A 16,323-nucleotide genomic window follows, 5' to 3' on the forward strand; every position below is an offset into this window, starting at 1 on the left:
TCTGATTCCAGGAAATAGTGCCCTTGACTGGATGAGGTGCTCCTAAATGCAATTGGGCTGAGGGATTGCCCACCAAAATGGAGGTTAAGTTTAAAGCAAGATACTGGAGCTAGGTTGAAATAAGCAGAAGGAAACGCAGAATAAGCAAATTGCTTGCCTTTTCTTAATTATGATGGTCTCCATTTAATATTTCTTAAGCACTCCTGAAAACAGACCCTACTTCTTTGGAAGAGGCAACTGTATTATTTTTACACATCGCATTTACCTTTATCCTTCATGGATTCTTTTCTTTAAGTAGCCATTTCTATTTCGAGGTCCTATAAATCTTTCCAAGCTATCGCATATTCCGAATTAAGTATTCCAAAAATGGCCTGTTGCCTTCTAGCTTATGCTTTTTCTCTGCTTCTGAGAAAGGATGGCCTTGGGGTTTTTTAAAAGTCAAGTCATACTTAAGAGATGCGTGGTGCTTCAAATTCAGGGGAGGAAAAGAAACGGTTGACCCAAATCACTTTATAAAAAAAACAAAAAGAGACAAGGATAGATTAACCAATCCTGTGTACGTGCGCGTATGTACGTGTAGTATTGATCTGTCTGCGGGTAACGTTTTTGCTTTATCCTGTGCCTCCTGTAGAGAAATAAGATGCTCGCTTCCGAAAATTTGCTAGGTATTCATTGGTTCCTAGCCTTGCCGTAGTTTAGTTCAGCGTTTCCCAACCTTAGGAACTTGAAGATGCGTGGACTTCAACTCCCAGAATTCCCCAGCCAGCATAGCTGGCTGGGGAATTCTGGGAGTTGAAGTCCACGCATCTTCAAGTTCCTAAGGTTGGGAAACGCTGGTTTAGTTTTCATGCCATTTTTTTCGCCCCTGGCGTTAAAAGCTTAATAAGTGTAGGCAGGCAGGCACGCCAACCGTTTGCGCAGAACGACTTTTTCAAAAAAATCTGTTTGCATTTTGCAAGTCCCGAGTGCACGCTTCCTCTACGCGCCAACGGCATCCGCGAGGCAGTCAGCAGGCACACACGCTCAAGAGCAGTTCCTGCCCAAGCTGGCTGTCCCCATCCAGCCAGGCTCGGCAGACCTGAAGGTGCCTCCCAGCCAGCGCCAGCCCGCCGTCCTCCCACCCCCCCACCCCCCCTTTTCCCCTCCCGTCTCCCTTGTGCGCGAGAGGCGCTCGGGGCTTTCCCACGCTTCCAAGACACCCGGGAGAGCTTGGCGCGGCCACCGCTCCGGCGCGTTTCAGCCAATGAAGAAGGGAACGGAAGCGCTTGGCAAAAGAGGCCTGTCACTCACTCCTCGGCTTTCTCAATCCCAGTGGCTAGCCCGGGCAGAGAGGGAGGGACTTCGTCGGCTGGGCGGGGCCTGGAGCTTGAGGCTGAGCTGCACCGTGGGAAAGAGCTTCAGAAATCCGTTCGATTTCTTGGCGCCGGTTTGGGGGTGGGTGGGGGGTGGGGATAGGCGGGCTCAATCCAGAGACTGTCCAAAAAAAAAGTGGGGGGGGGGGGGAAGGAAAGCGCCTATTCACAACCTCAAGTTCTTGCTATTTACCTCCTGATTTGGAAGCTGGACTGTCTCCTTTGGCTTACGATGAAGCGCCCTTGCGAGGACACTACCTCGGATAGCGATATGGACGAGACTATAGACGTAGGGAGCGAAAATAACTATTCTGGGTAAGAAAGAAACAAACAAACCAACCTTTTTTTCTTTAAACATTTAGCCCGTGCCTGTTCTTTCTTGCAGTTCGGGCAGGAGTGGGGGGGGGGAAGGGGAATTTAAGAGTGCAAGTGCCTGAGGCTCAGCGTCATGGACTCTGGCTGTTCCCTGGCTGTTTGGGATAGGGACTAAGAGCCATTCTTGTCTTTCATCCGCTGGGCTGTAATGTTGCCGTATTCTGACTTCGTGGCTCCTGCGTTAAGATGCCCACTTCTTCCTTTATACTTGGATGTTTCCACTTACCTTCTGGTGCCATGTTTCAGCCGGACCTCCAAATGCAGATGTTCGTGACGACCCTGCGTAAGACTTGTTTGGGCAGGGGAAGAAGTAGTCAGGTCGCATCGTGTTTGATCATAGCCACCCTCTATAATTATTAGAAAAAGAGGAAGTCGTGGGTTCTATTTCGGAGCATAGAGAAAGAGAAAAAAACCAATAGGAAGAGGTAGCAAGTGGAAGGCAATTAACATCTTCAGTAGTAGTTAGGGAATAAGTAGATGCTATTCTGCAAGATCCTGTAGTAAAAAAAGGGCAGCAGGGGTGCCCTTTCGGGCAGTTACTAGATGATGTCAAGAAAAAAAAAGCGCTCGAACTTGAATTTATATCTTGCAAACCTTAAGTGATGTGCATTGGTGGAATTTCTAGATGGGAAGTGAGAGGATGTATTAGAAGCCACATTGCCAGAAGGTGAAGATGCTTATAAAGCTGACATTTATAATGCTTCAGGCAGTCCAGACTTTTATCTTCAGTTTTAAGGCTCTTTGTTTTTCAGCTGCTCTTTCCATATTTTATGTATTATGTATTTATAAAGGATCTAGTGGTTTGCTCCACAGTGCCCTTTTGACTGACAGTAGTTGCGATTATATGCCTGGAAGCAGTCTGGGTGTATCTTCTAGAAAGGGTGGGTGGCAAGAAAATCAAGAAAAAAGGAAGAGATTTAGTTATTAGATGAGTTAGAATCTCAGTCTGATTATATTTTACTTACAATAGGAAGGACACTGTTTAGATAGGTGGAACAAGGCATGCTCTAACTCTTCTATCACTGTATGATGTTTTCATGCTTGCCTTAAGAGTCCTTAGACTCTGAGATGTCTGTGATCCAGTGACTGAATAAAGGCACCTACCATATTAAGGCACAGTAAGATGTACTTACTGAGTGCTGTCAATCAGCCTTGGAATTTTAGTTGGTTATTCAGCTACAGACATTAAAAGTATCACCAGTTCCCAGAAAAGAAAAACTGGTCATGTTCCTTTATTTTCTTTGAAAGTGGTTCAATTTAAAAAGTATTCTACTTCATGCCTGTAGCGTTGTAGGGCTTTTAAAATGTATTGTAATTAATAAAGAAGCTATGAGAACATACAGTAGTAATATTACATATACTTGGTTATGAAATTAGTTTTATTTTTCTTCAGCTGATATCTTTTTTCTTAGTTTGCTGAGATAGTAGTGTTTTCCACTTGTAGATCATTGTCTGACATTATGTGGTGAATCCAATTACCTTTCATAATGCACTTGAAATTAATCTTTATTGATTTCTTGCTTCAAGGCATCAGCCAATTAATGTTAGTCAGTATAATTACATGTGCCGCATAGGTTAATAACTCATACCTGGTTACAGCAAATTAGCTAGTGCAGATTAACTGGACAATTAGTTTTAATTAAGTTACTTTATGAAAGTCTCAAACCCAATTCAGAGTAGTCTTAAAGTCAGAAGGTAAATGTAAATAGATTAAGGGAAAATTTAATTCAAGTCAATATAACTTTGAATAAAGCCAAAAAAGGAGCTGTGCTAGATAGATAAGAGAAATAATAAGGTGTGTGTTAGGGTGTGACAAAGCAAGGATAAGAGTTTATAATATTCTCTAAATAGATGAATTACAAAATTTTACACTTTTATATATTTGTCATGTGTGTGTTTATTGCATCTTTACATTTACCAACTAATTTCACATCTTCATTATTTATAATGCAGAATTTATGCCTGAACATGTGTAAATTGAAAAATAAGTTCCATAGATTTTATTGAAATGTTCAGATTTCTACATGAAATCCTGTTCCTAACCTTTTATACCCGGATGTAATTTCTGTCAAAAAATATATACCTTGCATTGGTTATATATTTTGCTGTAGTTAAAATGCTCACTAAAATATACAGAACAGGACTCTATCTTTCTGAGGCCACAATTTCTGTATATTTTGTAAATAAACATTTTTATTATTTCTGCCATATACCGGTATGTGCCATTCGGAGATGAAAGGAGGCACATGGGTTTTGGATTCAAGTAATTGTATCCTAATACAAAACGCATTGTCAGCAGCAGCCATGAGTCCTCTCATGTTCAGAATTTTAATAGTAGGATTCTTTTGAGTAAATGATCATCAGTTTAATTATTTAATGATTTCTCCTAATCATTGCCTGAAACATTTTTTTAAGTACACTTTGTAGCTTGCTAATCTAAAAGAAATGGTGAGGGGGAATTGTTTAAACTTGAGTTTATACTCTTTTCAGCTTGGGTTAAAGGATCCATTCGGAGGGTGGGGAGAGATTAACTCTTTATAAGAAACAATGCACCAATGGGATCCAGCACCTGACATGCCTTTTCAACTGTTTCTTAGGCCTAATGCCAGTTCTGTGATCCGGTCAAATTCTCCTACCACAACATCTCAGATTATGGCCAGGAAAAAAAGAAGAGGGGTAAGGAATTCCTTCCACTGTATTTGCAATGTAACATTTGCAGTTGTGTAAATATTTGCTCTTCCTATAGTTTTTAATGCTTACATACACACATGTCTTTTGTTTTTATTGGAATAGATTATAGAGAAAAGACGCCGTGATCGTATAAATAACAGCTTATCCGAACTGAGGCGACTTGTACCGACTGCTTTTGAAAAACAAGTAAGCGTAATAAATAAACAATCCTATGTGTCATTTTGTTGGGTCTTTCATGGAGCTCATGAAAGACTGGATGTGCTTTGATCTGGCAGAGCAGGCATTTCAATAAAGTGCCCTGTTGTGGCAAACCGATGAAAATCAAAACTCTCCGCAAAGCTGAAAAATATTTCCATTCTTTTATTTGCTACTCCTTTGAGCAAGAATGCCTATGCTGTTTCTGATATTTTTGTTTGTTTGTTTGTTTTGTGGTTGGACGGGAGGTTATTTTCAGTAGCTCTTCCTATTGTTTTATCTGGTAAAGTTTTAAACCTATGACAAGTTCTCTTCTGGATAAATTCTACAGTAGCATTGTATTTTTTCCATTAATTTGTCCAGCCCAGTTAGTACTTTAAGAGTCAATATAATTGGTTGGATTAAAAAAAGGTATAGAAAAAAAAATCTGATGTAATGTGTGTTACTCATGCTATATTTGAAATGACCCAAAACCAATATTTTAAATGGAATTTTTTTCCAAAAAGATCACATGAAGGAGGGCTAATATTCTACTTTCAGAATTGTCCCAGTAGTCAAACAAAGTAAATATTTTCCTCTATTATGTGAACCTGCTGATTTGAAAGATACAGAGCAGGACGGGAAATAAAATGTTTAACTTGTTTTGCATAGTTTTATCCTTACCTTAAAAAAAACCTTAAAAACAATTAGTTCAGGGCGTTTTACAAAAACTGATGCCATTCAGCCTTTAATTTCTGAGTACTACGTACTTTTCTTCAAAAATATAATAAATAACCAATTAAAATTATAATTGTTCAGAATAAAGATTTTTTGAAGTCATAATTATCATAAGGAATGAAATAACTTTGGATTTGAAGGACAAGTTTTATTCACTTCTCTGACATCCTCTCTGTTCCCCAAATAATTGGTCACTAGCCCAAAACTCTACAACTATGAAGAGGTGAAAATGCATCCATGGATCTGGAATCAGCATAGGCGGCAGGAACAGTTTATACTACGTGTTAGAAAAGAAAAGAAAACTCTTGATAAGCATTAGTTTGTGAAGTAAAGAAAAGAGTTATTTCTTAAGTATGGTAATTTTCAATAATAGCAAAAGGTTTTAGGAGTTTTTTGTTATGTCGTCCAATTCTGGTTATGTCTGAAACCTCAGAAAATAGAGTATTCAACAAATCAACAGTTCAACTCTTGAGAATTCTTTCACTAGACAGTTTACAACATAAATGTCTGCGAAAGTTTTGGAAGACATGTCTAATGATAGATTTTCTGCCTTTCCCCACAAAAAAAGAAATGCTACATCATACCTAGTGATCAACCTGCATGCAATCAACATGTGATCCACGTCTAATGGATCATTTTTGAACTGCAAAAAAAAATTGTTTTAAGACATACTTCCCTTACTTGTGTAGGTGTTTCATCTGGTATGCTAGGTAGAGATTATAGACTTGTATTCTGAGATATTTAGAAGGTAGTAAGTTAGAGAAAGATATTTTAAGAAATGTATACCTTACTCTTTAAAGCTGCAAGGATATCTAGGAAACTATAAACTAGAAATTAGAAATATTTGTGTTTCAGTTCAGAACACTTACTATAGATTATTTCACTTAGTGGGTAAACATGAATTTTACATTGTAAGTAACTTAATATCAATAAGATCTTACATCCTGCTTTTAGCACAGTCAGTTCATTTCACCACAACGTTTGTTTCCTAATTTTCTTTAACAAATAGCTTTTAACATTTTGTATCTAATGAGCGGTCTTTCTATTCATTGTTCTAGGGCAGTTACATTTTCTTGTGTGTGTGTGTGTGTACTTCTGGAAAGGTGACGTGCATCATGGAACCTCCCCATTATTTTTCCAGTTGATCCCATTTTAGTTCAGTTACTTTTGGCATTTACCACCTCACCTTGTAAGGGAAATGATGCCTCATTAAGAAAGCTGTACCATTAAAAATACAAGAAATATGGCCTCAGATCACTTTCTCTGTTCTTTGACTCAAGTAGAAAATGATGGCTTATTTTATGGTTAAAAGAACAGATTGTATACAGAATGTAGATGTGAAGAAATAAACTAATTATAGCGTAATGTAAAAAAAAATAACAACAAATAAGTTAAACTGCCTTCCTGGTGGCCACACTTTTGCAATTTGCAAAGGGGTTTGTTTTGGAGATGTTTTGGGCCAGTCAAAGAAACCAGGACAAGAACCAATAGTTATTAGTTCCAACATATTACTTACTTTTTTAAAAAAACACAAACTTTGTAAAACAAGGCTTTCAGAGACCTCGGAAACTACTCAGGAACAAGTAATTATAATTCTGCACTATATGAAAAAGATTAATATTGAGAAGAAGACAGAATGTAGTTTGTGGGATATAGGTAAACTAAATTTTAGAAAACAATTAAGATAACCAAATACCAGTACGCATGTGTGCAAGCACACCCACTTTATAACAGTAAAATTTAATGTAAATAAGACCCCTTTGAAATCAATTTTTCAATGACCCGAAGCCAGATCATTATAGATGCTTTATCTTGATCTAAAATGGCTGTTATTAATTATTGTAATTGTATCGCTATGGAAAGTTGATGTAATCTCATCCAAAGAAATGTTGCATGTCTATTCTGTACTGGGGGTATTACTTGAATATTCATTTGCTAACTTGTATGATTTCCAGTTACATTTAGAAGAGAAAGTTACTAGTTTATCACAAGCTTTATGAAATTGTACCATAAAGGAGAGAACAAAAGATACTAGATAGTTAACAGAAAGAAGAAACTTTAAATGACATCACCACTAACAAGAACAAGTTATTTAGAACCAGTTTCTTAACAAAAGGTATTAAATAATAATTAATATCTAAAACATGTCAGGTTAGGTTCTTCAGATATTGGTATATTTAAGCAGGGAGAAAATGATCGTATTAAAGGCTTTTCCCAGCTTGCATATGACCTCCAGAAAAATATGCCAAGACACTATCTTTGCTTGGGTTCCCAAGTTGTCCCCTCATCTCATCCTACGAACGAGACAGGCTTAATCATGTGCCAGTGCTTCAGGTGTGTTTTCCCCTTTATTCCAACTCGTAAAGAGAGCCCATGGCATATAAAACCAGTCTTGTCGTTTGTGATCCATGATGACTGAGTAATTTGTTTGAGAATGGGAATTGCAGTTTTTACCCAGTGTATTTTACTGCTGGCTCAGAGACAGGTGGGTAGCACTTCACATCAGCAGTAGGGAAAAGCCCAAAGATTATTACTATGAGACCCGTTTCTTTAAACCTGAATATAGATGAACAGATAATTAATTGTAGTTTAAAAGCTAATGGGTGGTTAGGGATTGCTAAACCCATCCTCATGCCTACATTCATCTGCAACTGGGGGTGGGTGTAAAAATGGATGATAGCCACAACCATACAATAAGAGATCCGCCCCTTTTTTGTGTCTATTATTGCAAGTAAAAATAAAGTGCTGGGCGTCTGCCACATGTGTCCCTGATCATGACAACTGTTAATCTGCCATCACTCTTTCTCCCAGGGTCAGTTGGCTAATAGGGAAACAGGTTAAACACAAGCTAGTCATGATTCTCTGCCCAAAGATTAGGCTAGAACTAAAACGTGGGAATTTCACTATTCTATGGATTCATATGACTAGCCTTTCAATTGTCCTATTTGCACATACATTTTTTAAAATGATAATAAATAAATAAAACTAGCTTTGGTATTGCTTTTCGTGGAGCTGAAGATCATCAGAGCTGATAGTTGGGCACTTTTTGGCATGAAGCTTTCCTGCACCAGGAACGATTGTCATCGTTTACTGCAGTTCCAATTAGTTTCATTTGGTCATGTAAAGAATCCATAGTGGATTTTGCAAATATTTTCAGTATGGCTGTATGATGATTCTGCTGAGTTTGATATTGGGCTATATAGCTCTACTCTCTGTATTGTCTGTGCTTTTCCATGGTCCATAGAAGAACATGCATTTTATATATATATATATGTGTGTGTGTGTGTGTCACATTATGCAGAATGATATATAGCGCTTGTGTGTAATAGTAAAGTCTGGACTACAGATGCTCAGTAGAAGAATTAAACTGAGAATGCTCTAATGGCTGGGAAAATTGAAACCATAAGATGGAGCTGAAAAGGGAGGATACCAAATCAAAGCACACAGTACTTTTAAGCCTTTATTGTTTGTGCCTCTTATCTCAAAGGGATCTGCCAAATTAGAAAAAGCAGAAATCCTGCAAATGACAGTGGATCATTTGAAGATGCTCCAGGCGACAGGCGGGAAAGGTAAGGAACTGATTTTCTAATGTGAGCAGGGGGAACCTTTGCAAACACTCCTGGCAGTTCTAGATTAAAGGAGTGGAAATTGGTGCTCAAGGCAGGGTTGAACTCGTGGGAAAGAACTCCTGGGACAAAAGGAGCACTTGACCCTGAGCTTGCGTTGGCTTTCATAACACTGTGGGAGAGTAAAGGCTCCATTCAGAGGCAGTCCAGTCAGAGATCTGTTTGGGGTTTCCAAAGAGCACAGCAATCGGCACAAGGGAGACAAAACAAATACCCCAAACATAAACAAAGAGGGCTGCGGCCACTATTGTGAGGCATGAAACAAAACCAAATTTAAAATTCATTATGCAGTTGCTATACCACGGGAAGTGGATCCAGAGGAAACTTTCCGTATTGTTTATGCATCGCCCTTTGTTCTAGAAAGAATGTTTTCTGTGAAAAATTAAGACTCTGCCGTTCATAACCAGAACAACATCTAACTTTGCATCTTCTGGGTGTGGGCTAGCTAAAGAGGAAACTCAATACCATTACTGGGAAAAGGGGGGGAAAGATCCACCATAGGTGCTGACTTTTTTGTGGGCTGACATGTTTCTCTTGTGGAATTGGGAATGAAGTATAGAATGTGGGTTTATGTGGATTTAGAGAACAATTTGAAAATGTTTTTAAAATTCCTAAAATTAAATATGTGAGGTGCTTTGAACACGCCACATAACATGATGATGATGTGGTGGTGGTGGTGGAGGAGGAGGAGGAGTTGTGAATCAGAGCTTGATCAGAGTCCTCATTATTTAGCACCAGTTTTTAGCTTTGATTGCTGCAGTTACATCTCTCTATCCCACAATCCTGTATTCTTTGTCATAAGAGTTAATCAAATCTTATGAAGAGTACAAGCAAAACTAATAAACATAAAGGAGATATGCTTTGTCAATCTTTTTGACAATTTGCATAAGGCAGTGTAAAGAATGCATCATCTCTGTGCAATGTTTACTGTATTTCTAAAACTGGGTATTTTCAAGCTAATTATATTTTATTATGTAACCCGTCTGTGAAAAAGGGGATTTATGAATTTGATCAGTCTAATCAGCAATCATTATATTGGGAATGTCATTCTAGAAAATATGGCTAACAATGGCTTTCTATTGTTGCTAACATAAATGGTTGCAAAGAGTTGTATTACTAGTTTCCATTTGCCATTTATGATCATATTGGGTTTTTTTCCCCCATGTTGGAAAAGGATAGCACGTGTTATGTATATTTGAAATTCCATCGGTCTAACCGCCGAGCAAACTGCATGTTTAGAGTATAAAAAGGAGGATTTAAAAACAAGAAGTGAAGGTGCTATATAAATATGTATAAGTAAGAAATTGGTTTTTTGAATTTATTTTTCTTTGCTAGTATTTCTGGGGAGAGAACTTGAGACTATGATTCTGTCGGGAGGGATCTATGATCCTCTACGGTATGCATCCTCTTGAATTAAGTAAATTTAATACATAGCCTAGTCCTAATCCATGATAGTACATGATTTGTTGTTTTACATAAAAATTGACTGGGCCTATGCTACTGATTTGGAACATAGCAATTAGTATACAAAAATAGTAGAGTTTGACAATGAAAGACAATTCATTTTCAGGAGATTATCTTTTGTTTAAAAGAAGCCGTTGAGAACCATTTAAGCCCTATTCTTTTAATAGCAGGAATGTATAATTACATTTTTTCAAAATTACTTTTTTGGAAGTCACCCTAGTTTTAGATCTACCTCTTATTTTTATTGCTTTAATAAAATGTTGCTTTGCTTGATTTTTTTTAATTACCGGTAGAATATTTTTAAACAAGTAAAAGATAAACATGAAAATAGAAAATGAAGTTAAGAGGTAACTGCCTCAACATGCTGTGGTATCAAATTCTAAAGCTATGAAAATGGTCACCAATACTGGGTTTACAACAGTATTTCCTCACAATTGCATAATCAAAAAAATAATATGTGACATTCGGTTAAGCAATTCTGATTAAAGTTCTTATATAATATGTGAAGGCCTTTTAGATGACAGTGATGATTGTAAAATTTGTATTATTTAATAGTAATGCAATTTGCTCTAGATTCAGTGCCAACATTTAATGTAAGTCTAACTAAAATGAGTAGAACATATATAAAAGCATTGGTATTTTTCTATTAGGCTTTTCTAGAAGAATGTTCACTTCAAGGAAGAAGCAGAACTCCTAAAATTATCAGACTTGACTATTGAGGCCTAGAGATCATGAAGAAGCAATCGCTACAGAGAAAAGCTCCTTGGCAGTAAAAAGTCTATTACCTCTAGTGGTGATGGCATTTGCTCTCTATTTGTTGCTGCTGTTCTTATTAATTATGGTTGGTGACACAACTAGCCAACATTTTAGATTGGATTTGGCATTTTTATCCACCTGTTGAGTCCTTCCCAAGGACCTGGGATAGGCAGACGTTTGAAATTGTTAAAGATATTGTTGAAGGATGTTAGCTGTTCCAAGTAAAGCTGCCTTTTGTAGTTGATTGATGGTGATGTTGTCAATGCGGATGGTATTCAAGTAGCGCTCCAGTTGTATTGGGATAACACCCAAGGCACCTGTTACTATCGGCACTATCTTTGCTTTCTTTTGCCATAGTCATTCTACTACTGTTTGCTGATCTTCATATTTTGTGATGATCTCCAGTTCTTTCTCTTCTGTTCTGCTGCCTTTAGGTATCGCCACATCCACTATTATGATGTTTTTTTGTTATTAATATTATTACAGGTGGTCCTCTACTTACAACCCCAATTGAGCTAAAAAAAATTTGTTGTTCAGTGAGACATTTGTTAAGTGAATTTGGCCCCGTTTTATGACCTTTCTTGCTACAGTTGTTAAGTGAGCCACTGCAGTTGTTAAGTTAGTGACCTGTTAAGTGAATCTGGCTTCCCCATTGATTTTGCTTGTCAGAAGTGATGACATGGTGCCGGGATGCTGCCACTGTCATAAATATGAGCCAGTGGCCAAGAGTCTGAATTTTGATCATGTGACCCTGGGGATGCCGCAGTGGACGTAAGTGTGAAAAAACGGTCATAATTTTTAGTGCTGTTGTAGCTTTGAACGGTCACTAAATGAACTGTTGTAAGTCAAAGACTTCCTGTATTCTTATATTCCAATGTTCCTTCAAGAGCACAAGTTACCACGCAGCACCATGCCTCTCATTATTTCTCCTCACAGCAACCATCATGTGTTTCATCCAATAGATTCCCAGGACTCTGGGTGAACCTGAATCTAGGACATTTTCATCCTAGTCCAGGGCCCTAACCCAGGGGTAGGCAACCTTGGCTCTTCTATAACTCATGGACTTCAACTCCCAGAATTCCTGAACCAGCATGGCTCAGCTTGGAAACTTTTCCCTTTCCTCTCAGCATGGTTGGCTCAGGTATTCTGGGAGTTGAAGTCCATGAGTCATAAAAGAGCCAAGGTTGCCTACCCCCGCCCTAACCAATACAACTCAGTGCCTTCTAAATAGCCCAGTAACTTGAGTAATTATGTATATATGAATTACAGCTGAATAGGTCTGTAGGCTTTGTATGTATTGCCTTTACGCTTATTTTATTTATTTATTAGATTTATACTCTGCCCATTTCACTGTCTAGAAACTCAGGATGTTCCACCTTTTTGTCTGAGTACCCAAGGCAGCATACTGGGGATCCCTCCTCATTTTATCTTTTCAATAGCCCTGCAAATATAAGGAGCAGGATTTTACAGCCAAACGTTTCATCACAGGTAGTCCTTGACTTGCAAAAGTTTGCTTAGTGACCGTTCAAAGTTACAACGGCACAGGAAAAAGTGACTTATCACCATTTTCACACTTATGACTGTTTCAGCATCCCCATGGTCAGATGATCAAAATTTGGATGCCTGGCAACTGACAGTTGAAGTGTCTCAAGGTTATGTCATCACCTTTTGCAACCTTCTGACAAGCAAAGTTAACAAAGAAACCAGATTCACTTAACAACCGTGTTATTAATTTAACAGCTGCAGTGATTCACTTAACAAATGTGGCTAGAAAAGTCGTAAAATAGGACCAAACTCACTTAAGAGATTTCTCACTTAGCAATATAAATTTTGGACTCAAATGTGGTTGTAAGTCGAGACTACTGTACTCCATTTGACAGTGTTTATAAGTATTTGATGCACACATGGGCTTTTATCAGTCACGGGGTCAAAAGTATCACAGTAAAAGTACAATTTTAAATAAACCAAATAAAGATATATATTTTTTAATATTTATCCCCAAGATGACAACTTTACAAAGTTAATTTACAGACCATCTTCAGTAACATACTTTCAGAACTAAAATACGTATTCCAGGCTGTGGTTTACAAGAAAGACCAAAGGAAGCCTCTGATATTTAAGTGTATTTTTCTCCTGTGTTCCAGGTTATTTTGACGCTCATGCTCTGGCCATGGATTTCATTAGCATTGGGTTTCGAGAATGTCTAACCGAAGTTGCCAGATACCTGAGTTCTGTGGAAGGTCTGGACACGGCAGACCCTCTGCGAGTCCGACTAGTCTCCCATCTCAGCTCGTGTGCTTCTCAGAGGGAAGCTGCCGCCATGACCTCGTCCATGGCACACCATCACCATCCTCTGCACCCTCATCACTGGGCGGCTGCTTTCCATCATCTCCCTACGGCTTTATTGCAGCAGAATGGATTACATCCCTCCGACGTCTCCCCCTGCAGACTCTCCACAGCCTCAGAAATGCCTTCCCACGGCTCAGCTCTCCTCACCGCCACTTTCGCCCACGCCGATTCCACTCTCCGAGTGCCCTCGGCGGGCAGCGTCGCTCCTTGCGTCCCACCACTTTCTACCTCTCTCCTCTCGCTTTCTGCCACTGTGCATGCTGCGGCAGCGGCAGCAGCTCAGAGTTTCCCTCTTTCTTTTGCTGGAGCATTCCCAGTGCTTCCTCCGAGTGCGGCAGCGGCAGTGGCTGCGGCCACAGCCATTAGCCCCCCTTTGTCTGTTTCGGCAACTGCTAACTCTCAGCAACCCAGCAGTAATGGAAACACTAAACCCTACCGACCTTGGGGTACTGAAGTTGGAGCTTTTTAGATTTGCCCTTCAAAATGCCTCCTGCGATTAGAACAGAAAGCTCTTGCACGAAGCTTAGGTGGTGAACAGCTCAAGGAGCCGGATGGATGCTCCAGACAACAGAAGAGAAAGAGCAAGCAAATCTGCCATAAGAATTGTCAGGATGGAGGTTTTTCTACTTTGTTGAGTCAGACCTCATTCTGGATGACAGTGGTCTTCAAATGATACCTTATGTCGCCTTTAATGCTCTTGCTATGCATTTTTATTTGCCAGGGAAGTGGTAGATTGTAACTCACAAAATCTTCCTGAAAAACAAATGCTGTCCTAAATGCTTAAGTGCCTGTCTCATGTTCTGAATAGGCAGTATATTTATATGTGTTTCTTTGCAATTTTTTCTAAGGCTAAACCACCGTGCAAACATGAAAATGATGCTGGAGAGGAAACAATAGAATTTGGAATCGGATAATAAGATCCAGAATAGGGATACAATTTCTGAATAAGTACTTCTACACCCAGTAAGGTGGCAGTCCTTTAGCATCAGTGGAACCCTACCAAACTAACTATGCAGAGTTGAATTTTAAGAATAACAAGGTTGCTGAGATTGTACATACTTAATCTCATCTAGTTTACTTTCATTGTGCGGAACTATCAAATGTCTGCAATGTAATTTTGATACAAGCACTAAACTTTCAGTGTGGTTTAAGAAATTACAAGCCTCCTGGCACTTTCTGTAAAATGCTTGGTGTCAAGTTATAAGCGTGCATAAGTTGACTACCGTTTCTATACTGATGCATTTTGGTAAAGTCACAGCTAATAAGTCTGGTTCATTTTTGCAAGCTGAGAAACAGCTTCCTTTAGATTAGAGTCCTTTTTTGTCACAGAAAGAGGTATGATTAAATAGCTACAGTTCTTTACCCTTTGGCCATTTTCTTTTCTTCCATTCAATCATATCTGATTGAAAACTGGCTTTCATTGGAGCTCAATTTGATTCTCTTTGATCATACATACCTGAAAAGTTAGGGCAATTGTATTCCAGGAGATCTGGAAGGAACTAGACTGCCAAAGGCTGAGCTGTATGTAGTATCAGCAACGTGAACTTTTGGGTTAGTTATTTTTGCTGCCATTTTTTTTCCTTTTTTTGTACGGGTTCAGTTCACAACCCAGAAGATGTAAGTTATGTTTTTTTTAATTACCCATACAAGCAGTACTATAAAAATGTTTTGCTTTGTTATTGTTATTACAGCAACATGAAATAACACAAGTATTTTTTTGTCATTGACTCAAGAGCTAGAGTTAATGATGGGGGAGGGCAAGGTAAATGAAAGCACAGCATGTATTATGCACTTCATTTCTCTGCTGTGTGGAGAAAGCAATAAACAGAATGTTAAACATTATACAAATGTACTTTTAAAATATTTGTTTTAAAAATACTTTTCCTAGTTGGAGGAGGGGCAGATTGTTCATTATTTTGGTAACCCTTTTTTCTATGCAAAAGTTTTATGTATCACTTATTAAATGAAGTCTTTTTTTTGACTGACTTCCATATATTGTTTTGATGTGATCAGTGAAAGGGAAGAAATTGAATGTGTTAAAAGTTAACGCAAGCCCAGATGGTGGGTAGCTTCCTGGAGAGGTTGCATTGTGTTACACAACTAAAAATGCGCACAGTTTCACTTAAGGTTTTATTCAATTTAGTTTCTTATACATGTGGTGAACTTATGCTAAATACAATTCAGTATCCAAATCAATACTAACTTGGTACTAAATAAGTGATAAGCACACAATCACCTGTTGCATGTTTCCTGAGTTGTTGATGCAGGTGGAAACTAAAAAGGTAAAGGAAAAGGTTCCCCCGCACATGTGTGCTAGTCGTTTCCAACTCTAGGGGCCGGTGCTCATCTCCGTTTCAAAGCCAAAGAGCCAGCGCTTGTCCGAGGACGTCTCTGTGGTCATGTGGCCGGCATGACTAGACACCAAAGGCGCACGGAACGCTGTTACCTTCCCACCGTAGTGGTCCCTATTTTTCTACTTGCATTTTCTACGTGCTTTCGAACTGCTAGGTTGGCAGAAGCTGGGACAAGTAACAGGCACTCACTCTGTTACGCGGCACTCGGGATTCGACCCGCCAAACTGCCGACCTTCTGATAGACAAGCTCAGCGTCCTAACCCACTGAGCCACCGCGTCCCTAGAAACTACAGTGACCCTAACCTGGAATGGGAGAGTCATAGTGTTAGGCTGCAACTTTTGTTCCTATATTAGTCTAGTCCCAAACTGCTTTTGCCTCTTCTGAAGTAAAGCGGCTGCCATTGATAACAGCAGTTTTGTTCTTGGGGGAAATAGCAGCTACAT

At 38.9% G+C, this 16,323-nt stretch overlaps 1 protein-coding gene across 1 annotated transcript; it reads left to right on the forward strand.

Annotated features, from left to right (window-relative positions):
- Positions 1–1,485: 1,485 nt before the first annotated feature.
- Positions 1,486–15,506, forward strand: HEY2 (hes related family bHLH transcription factor with YRPW motif 2). The gene is made up of 5 exons (XM_081314848.1): positions 1,486–1,667; positions 4,325–4,403; positions 4,521–4,604; positions 8,818–8,899; positions 13,321–15,506. Exons 1-5 carry the CDS (start codon positions 1,585–1,587, stop codon positions 13,992–13,994), a joined length of 1,002 nt encoding a protein of 333 aa, XP_081170974.1. The 5' UTR covers positions 1,486–1,584; the 3' UTR covers positions 13,995–15,506.
- The last annotated feature ends 817 nt before the right edge of the window (positions 15,507–16,323 follow it).

Source organism: Vipera berus, assembly GCF_964194415.1.
Source record: "Vipera berus genome assembly, chromosome: 1".
Taxonomy (NCBI): domain Eukaryota; kingdom Metazoa; phylum Chordata; class Lepidosauria; order Squamata; family Viperidae; genus Vipera; species Vipera berus.

Excerpts from the sequence above, each read along its gene's own strand:
- HEY2 (XM_081314848.1), top strand. The coding sequence starts at position 1,585 with ATGAAGCGCCCTTGCGAGGACACTACCTCGGATAGCGATATGGACGAG. Across the intron at positions 1,668-4,324 it reads AGCGAAAATAACTATTCTGG|GCCTAATGCCAGTTCTGTGA; the intron begins GTAAGAAAGAAA and ends ACTGTTTCTTAG. Across the intron at positions 4,605-8,817 it reads CGACTGCTTTTGAAAAACAA|GGATCTGCCAAATTAGAAAA; the intron begins GTAAGCGTAATA and ends CTTATCTCAAAG.